At 49.9% G+C, this 7,269-nt stretch overlaps 1 protein-coding gene across 7 annotated transcripts in view; it reads left to right on the top strand.

Annotated features, from left to right (window-relative positions):
* Positions 1-261: 261 nt before the first annotated feature.
* PASK (PAS domain containing serine/threonine kinase) overlaps positions 262-7,269 on the top strand; it is a 30,466-nt gene continuing 23,458 nt past the window's right edge. For 3 of the 7 annotated variants that reach the window (XR_012490683.2, XM_074316451.2, XM_074316426.2), the window contains exons 1-2: positions 432-792; positions 6,818-6,982. Coding sequence is in view for 6 of the 7 variants with exons in the window: in XM_074316451.2 (XP_074172552.2) it covers positions 756-792; positions 6,818-6,982 (202 nt within the window). In the remaining variant the exon portion in view is untranslated. The other 4 variants (XM_019711692.3, XM_074316436.2, XM_074316433.2 and 1 more) reach the window with 3 other exon arrangements.

Raw genomic sequence — 7,269 nt, 5'->3', positions numbered from 1 at the left:
CCACAGCGGGCGCCGCAACCTCCGTCGGCCCTCGGCCCCGCGGGTGTGCTTGGCCCGTGAGGGAGCCGCCCCTGCTGCCCCAGCCTCCAGGGCGAGGCTGCTGAGAGGCGAGCTCCGCGCTGCTCACCCTTCTCGATCCCAAGACCAGAGGAAACGGTGTCTGCCGTACGCGGCTGGCGGTCCGCCGTGTCTTTTGGCTCCTCGGAGGCGCCGTAGAAGGAGTCCGGTGCGTCCTTAGCAACCGTTAGCGCGGGCTTCTCCACCCCGGCTCGTTGAGTCCTGCCCACAGGCGCCAGTGGTTGGCCTATGGGGCCTGTCAATCGGCGTGAGTTGCTCCGCGATTGGCCGGCGGGGCTGGAGGCGAAGATCGGCTTCCTCACGGCTGGGTGAAGCAACCGTCCGGGTGACTCGTCCACTGGTGAGATGCCTGCGCTCCAGAGAGCCGACCCGGGCCCCGCGGGGTCCTGCCGCCCGACCCCGGCGCGGCCCTCGGACGAACCAATCCGAGCCCGGTGCCCCCGCCGCTACCCGCTCCTCCGTGCGACTCCCGCCCGGGTAGCGGCCCGGCGCCCAACGGCAGTTTGTCCCGCTTCGCGCCCTGGGGCCCTGGGCGGAGCCTGTCTGGTCCTCAGTGTCTCCGTCCCGGCCCAACCCCACCCGGCGCTCAGTCCTCAGCTGGAGTTGACTGTGTGCGCTTTGTATTCACTATTGTTGCCTCTCCTGGAAGGTGAACTCCAGAATGGAGACTGCCCTCTATGCTGGGAACGGTGCCTGTCATGCAGGAACTTTTCAGTAAATATCTGAATGCTTGCTCTGTGGGGTGCAGTCCGGCTTCTCGACATCTCCGCTTGGGTGCCCCGTACATACCTGGGCTTTGCCCTTCACCTTCACCTTTTCTTTTCCAGAGAATGGCAGTGGCCTGAGCAGAAAACTTGGGATGTGGGCTTGATGCTCTTCATCCCCTTACCTCCCACATCTCATCACCCAGTAAACCGATGGCAGCGATAGGTCGAGTTTTGACTTCGGGCTTCCTCTGGCCATCTTTCTGACTTTGCTTATTTTAAGACCTGGTAATTTCTTGCTTGGATTACTGTAACTTTTCTCCCCCCACATCCCTCCAGCATTGCCCCTGGAGTGACCTTTGTAAACTGGGCATCTGGTCATTCCCAAGCATGGAGCTCTTTAAAGTCAATGTTAGGGATACAACCCGGACTCCTGGAGGAGGCACAGGAGGCCCTGGGAGTTATGCTGGGCTGCTCCAGGCCCATCTCCACCTACTTTCCTGTGTGTTGACTCCTTCCCAAGGGTGCTGTGGGCACCTTTGCCCTGTGGTGGTTCTGCCTGGAATGCTTCACAGTGCCAGGCTCGGCTCTGCCGGTGTTCCCTGGAGGAATCCTTTGCTGACACCCTCCATTACAACAAATATAAAACAATATCCGTCATCCTGGATATTGTTTGGATGCCTTGATGCCAGAAACAGAGATGCAGTCTCAGAACGGCTCTAACGGTGAACGAAGCTGTTGGCCCCCAAACCTGAAGTCCCGAGGAAGGCTGGTTTTAGGGTGGGTTTATCCAGTGCCCCAAATGGCATTCTTGCCATTTTCTGCTCTTCTGCCTGCCATGTTGGCTTCACCCTGAGGCTGGTTCTACTCGTGGTTGTACAGCAGTGGTGGGAAAGTTGGATCTACTTGCTACCTAGCTTGTGGTCTGGTGGCAGGAAGGTGGTTGGTTGCATCCAGAAGTTCACCCATGAGAGGAAGGAGTACTTTCCAGAAGCTCCCTGCAAACCTCTTGGAAATGACCTAAGGTCATGGGAAGCCAGGCTCTGTGCTGTCAGCGGCCAGCCTCTGGCCATGGTGTGGGAGGCCCTCGTTCCTGTGGTGTGGAGTTGCTGTGCAACGCTGAATTGGCAGGAGGGGCCCCCCCTGCCCCCCGCCACGGCACAGAGAGAAAAGGACCTGTCCTTCCTGTATTCACTTTTTAAAAATTAATTAATTTTTAAATTTTTTATTGAGGAATATTGGGGAACAGTGTGTTTCTCCAGGGCCCATCAGCTCCAAGTCGTTGTCCTTCAGTCTAGTTGTGGAGGGCGCAGCTCAGCTCCAAGTCCAGTCGCCATTTTCAGTCTTAGTTGCAGGAATTGATCCCGCAACCTTGCTGTTGAGAGCTCGCGCTCTAACCAACTGACTCATGCAGCCTCCCCCTATATCCACTTCTTGATTGATCAATTGTTGGCACTATTTACTTGTTTTCATGAAAGATAACATTTCTTGTCCTTATACTCCCTTCCCATTACCTTCCTTTCTTTCCCATTTGTTATCTTACAAAGTAAACTTTTGTAACACTTACAATATAGTCCAAAACTAGTCAAGTCTTCTGTGCTTTGTCTATAGGTTGGTTGTATAAAACATCTTAATTTTTTAGTGTATACGAGCTGATTCATACAGAAGGAGAAATGCAATATTAGTCATGAGTCATGACAGTAAAGTGAACTCATTTAAACTCATCACCCAAATTCGGAACCAGGGGACCCTGTGCCATTCCAGGTTGCTGCTGGACCCAGAGAAGAAACCCCCTGCCTGAAGTTTATAACTTGCGTGTGTAACCCTAAAGGATTTGTTTAGATTGGGGGAGGTTATAAAAAGGGAGCCCTACTGTTGATAGTTTGTTGTAACTTGGTTTTTTTCACTTTTTATAGGGCCAAGATTTATCCTTGTGGTGTGCATAGAATTTTTTTTCACTCTATAATTCATAACAGAATTGACAATCTATTTTCTTGCTGATGAATGTTTAGGTTTATTTTTTTTTAATTTTTTTCTGTTCACATTGTGAACCATGCTGTCCTGAACATTCTTGTGTTTGACTTGCTACCCATGTGTAAGAATTTCTATAGAATATAAATCTAAGAGTGGAATTTCTGTCAGTAGGCAAATGTTTGACTTAAGTTGTTTTCTAAAGAGATTCATTTGTTAGAATTCCCATTGAGCCACATCTTTATTGATATTTGGAATCATTAGAATTTTTGCTGATTTAGGAGGTATAGAATTGTCACGATTATGGTAACAGTGAAGCCTGTTGTCATAGGCTTACTGGCCACGAGGGTTTCCTTTTCTGAGAAATTCTTGTTCCTATCTCTTGTCCATTTTTCTGTTGGGCTGTGTGTCTTAAAATGTTTTAAATTTTAAATTATTGACCTTTTAATCTCCTGGATATTAATTCTCTGTTGGTTATATACGTGGTGAATATCTTCTCCCACATTGTGGCTTCTCTCATTTTCTATATGACACGTTTTGTGAGCATTCTCAACATCTGGTGTGTGGCCGGGGTCCCGGATCAGTGGGTTTCTTCTTTTGTTATCGAAGATTGTCCACTCTTAGCTCTTCAAATGTTTCTTCCTCTCCATTCTCTGTCCAGTTACGTATTAGATTACCTCAGTCTTCGTCTCTTAGCTTCTCTCTCATATTTTTGTGTTCTTGTTTCTGTGTTGCATTCTGGGCTCTTTATTCAAAAATATCTTCCAATTCACTAATTTTTTTTCTCCAGCTGTAACTACCTGCCTCTTTTACCCATCCATTGACATTAAAAGTTAACTTTATTGAGATGTAATTTATAGACAATAAAATGCTCCCATGTTCCGTACTTAGTTCAGCGAGATGTATATGTAGTCACAACACAGTTCTGTCAGAATATTTCCGCCACCCTAAGAATTTGCTCTATGCTCTTTTTCAGTCCATCCTCCACCATCCCCTCCACTGGCCTTTCCCTGCTCTGCTTTCTGTCCCTGTAGATCAGGTTTGTATTTTCTGGCGTTTCACGTCAACGCGACCCTACAGGAGGTGTCTTTGTGTCTGGTGCCACTGTGCATCAAGTGTGCCAGTTCTGAGATTTGTGCATAACGCTGTTTGTGTCACTGCATTCCCTTTCACTGCTGCGTATGAGGCCTTTGTGTGGATACTCTTCAGTCTGCATATCTGGTTTCCTGATGACGGGCGTTTGGATTGTTTCCAGGCTGCGCTCTCAGCAGTCATGCTGTACTTGGCATCTGTATAGGAGTCTGTGGACTCGCGCTTTCCTTTCTCTTAGGTAGATGGCTGGGAGTGCAATCACTGTGTCCTAGGGCAAGTGGCACGCTTGTGCCATGTGTGTCCCCACCACTAATCTGTGAGGGCCCCAGCTCTCCACCCCTCACCAACCCGCTTCCTTTGCATTTCCCTGGTGACAGTGTTGACGAACATTTTCTCTTGTGCTTCTTCGTGATTTGTGTGCCTTCTTTGTCTGTTTAAAACCTTTGTCCTCCACCCCCCTTTTAAAAGAGTGGGTTGGTAATTTTCTTATGAATCCTTAGGATTTTCTATGTCTTCTGTGACTTGAGACAGCTGTATGCCCTCTTTTCCGGTGTGTGTGCATCTGTCATTTCCCTCCTTTCTGATGTGTGCGTGCCTGTCGTTTCCCTCCTTTCCAGTGTGTGCGCCTGTCGTTTCTTTTTCTCGCCTGTGTGCCCTGGCTAGAACGTCCAGGACAGTGCTGGATAGAAGAGGCTTGAGTGGCTTCCGTCCCCTGACCCCAGGAGTGCATGTTCAGTCACCCCCCACCAGGTGTGTTGCTAGCTGCAGGTTTGTCACATGTGCGCCTTCAGCAGGTTGAGGAAGCTTCCTCAATTCCTAATTGTTGAGTGTTTTTTCTCATGAAGGGGCGTGGGCTCTGGTCAAATGTTTTTCTGCATCAATTGATGGGATAATGTGAGTTTGCTTCTTTAGCCTCTTGACATGGTGGGTCACACTGGTTGACTTTCAAATATTAAGCCAGCCTTCCATCCCTGTGGCAGCCCCACTTGGTTGTGGGGTATTACTCTGTACATATTGCGTGATGGATTTGCCTATATTTTGTTGAGGATTTTTATATCCATGTTCATGAGAGTTATTGGCCAGTCATTTTCTTTTCCAGCAATGTCTTTGTCTGGTTTTGGTATCAGGATAATAATGTGGCCTCAAAAACTGGGTTGGATGTGTTCTCTCCTTTTTTAATTTATGGGAGAGCTTGTGCAGTATTGATAATATTTCCTTCTTGAATATTTGATAGAATTCACCCGTGGGGCCATCTGGGCCTAGAGTTTTCTTTGTCGGAAAGTTTTAATTCCAAATATTTTTTTAAATCCTCAATTTTTAAAAATTTCACTTCTAGAAGCTTGTTTCTTGCAATCTAGCCGGTCGTTTCTGAGAAATTCTTGTTTGCTCTCTGTTGTGACTTCATCTTGTCTGTTTTCAACCACACATGCAGGTGTTTCTAGTAGCTAATGTTCTTGTATCTACATCTCTGGTTTGAGGTTTCGGCCTACAATCACTCATGGAAGCTCGTCTGCGGGGCTGTTTAATGGGAAGAGAGCACCCTTGCTTGGCCCTGATCTTTGGGAAACGGCCGGCCTGTGTTTAGGATGTGTGGCTTCGGAGAGGCTTGCTTTTGCCAGCCTCCAGGGTCTGCTATTGAAGCAGGGCCACCCTAGCCGTCTTTGAGGGTCCCTGGCTTCTTTTAGGAGCCGTAGGGTAGCTCTCTGGTCTCCTCTGGGTGACTCACTCTGATAGGTCTGGTGTTGGGGTCCCTGCTTTCAGGCAGCTCAGAGATGCCATAGAAATGGTATGTTGGTGAGATGCAGTTGTTCCGAGAGGCAGGGCCGCTCAGTTATCCGGTCCACTATCTTGTTAGTCTTAGTTTTTAAAAAACTTTTATCTTTTGTTCTTTAACCTGGAACAAATTTTTGTACATGGTAGTCATAGGGATGCCATTTGACCCCATACTATTGTCGCCATATGCAGAATTGTGTATGGTTCACAAACTGTTGACTGAAAGGCACTGCCCTCCTGTCCTGATGGACCTTGATGACGACCTTGAAGCCAGGATAGAACTGGTGGGTTGGGTCTCCTTGGAATTGCGGGCTGGACCGTGGTGGCATGGGAAGGCCCAGCCCCCTTTCCTTCGCAGCCCAGGTCCGTCCTGTGTTGGGAGGGGCCCTGTGTGCCCATATGTGGGTGCCCCCACCTACTTGTTGAAGCTTGCTCTTCTTGCAGAGGTCACTCCGTGGCCTGTCCTCTGGTCTTTGTGTGCTGATGTGGGAGGACAGTGAGGAGCAGAGGCCTCCCGGGTGGTCTTGGGAGTGTGGGCCAGGCCCTTGGGCCGGGGACTTGGGGGTTCTGGAGGAGGGGTTGCAGTCTCCGGGTGGGCACTCTACCCCAGCCCCTGGCCCAGGCCTCCAGGCAGTGGTTCTGTGCTGTAGTTATGCGAGATGTCACCACTGGCGGAAACTTGGTGAAGGTGATGTGGGATTTTTCTGTATTTTTGCCTTCTATCTGCATGCAAATCTACAAGTATCTAAAAATAAAAAGTTAAAAACACAAATCGCTGGTGTGAGCCCATCTCCTGACTCCTGGCCTCTGTCTCATGTTGCCATCGTTTGGTAAGCTTCATGGGTGGTTCTGGGTGCAGCTGGCCTGACCCACTGGATTCGTGGCATCGGTAACGTTCCTCTTGACCTGACAACAGTTTCAGTCCGTGTGGCCAGCAGCTCCGGTCTTCCTCACTTCCCCTTGCCCACTCTGGTCTGTTTTCCCCTCTTTTCCATCTCTTCCTACGCACGTGTCTGAAAGGGGTCCTGTAGCCTGGCGGTGGTCTGACCGACTTCCCTCCCGGGTGGGCTTTGACCCTGATGGCATTGGGTGTATGTGTTGGGGGTTGGGCCTAACATCACCTGGGGGAGAGCTGGTTGGTTAACGAGCCTTTACGTGTTCCCATTGCAGATGTTGAACAGGGTCCCCTTGTTTTCTAGTTGACAACTCTCCCACGGCCTACCGTCTCCCGATGGACGACAAAGGCTCGCCGGCCTTTGAAGGGGACCGGAGCTGCCTGTGCCGAGGCCTGTCCTCGGCCCGCAGACACCTCAACAAAAGGAATGGGCTTTCGAAACTCTGCCAGAGCAAGATGACACTGTCCGGTGATGACCTCCTTCTAGGCTTTGTGGGCGTCAGCGGTGACAGGGAAACGTGCCGTCGCTCATGTCTGCCCTTGGTTTAGGTGCTGGGTGTGTGCAGGCGGACGAGGCCGCAGGGCGCTCTTCTGCTCTGTCTGCTCTGCGCAATTCTCAGGCAGGAAACTGTCCTTTTCAGGCAGCGTTGGAATTCACATCCATATTTCAGGGTCGAATTAGAGTAAAATGTCACTTGTTACTCCAGAGAGTGGGACGCTCTCCTGAGTCGGCTGCATTACGAGGGACACACAGCT

The sequence above is a fragment of the Rhinolophus sinicus genome, chromosome 17, assembly GCF_057876585.1.
Source record: "Rhinolophus sinicus isolate RSI-liver-muscle chromosome 17, RSI-T2T, whole genome shotgun sequence".
Classification (NCBI taxonomy): Eukaryota; Metazoa; Chordata; class Mammalia; order Chiroptera; family Rhinolophidae; genus Rhinolophus; species Rhinolophus sinicus.
Note: the sequence above shows the minus strand (reverse complement) of the source record. Positions and strands in the feature narration are given on the sequence as shown.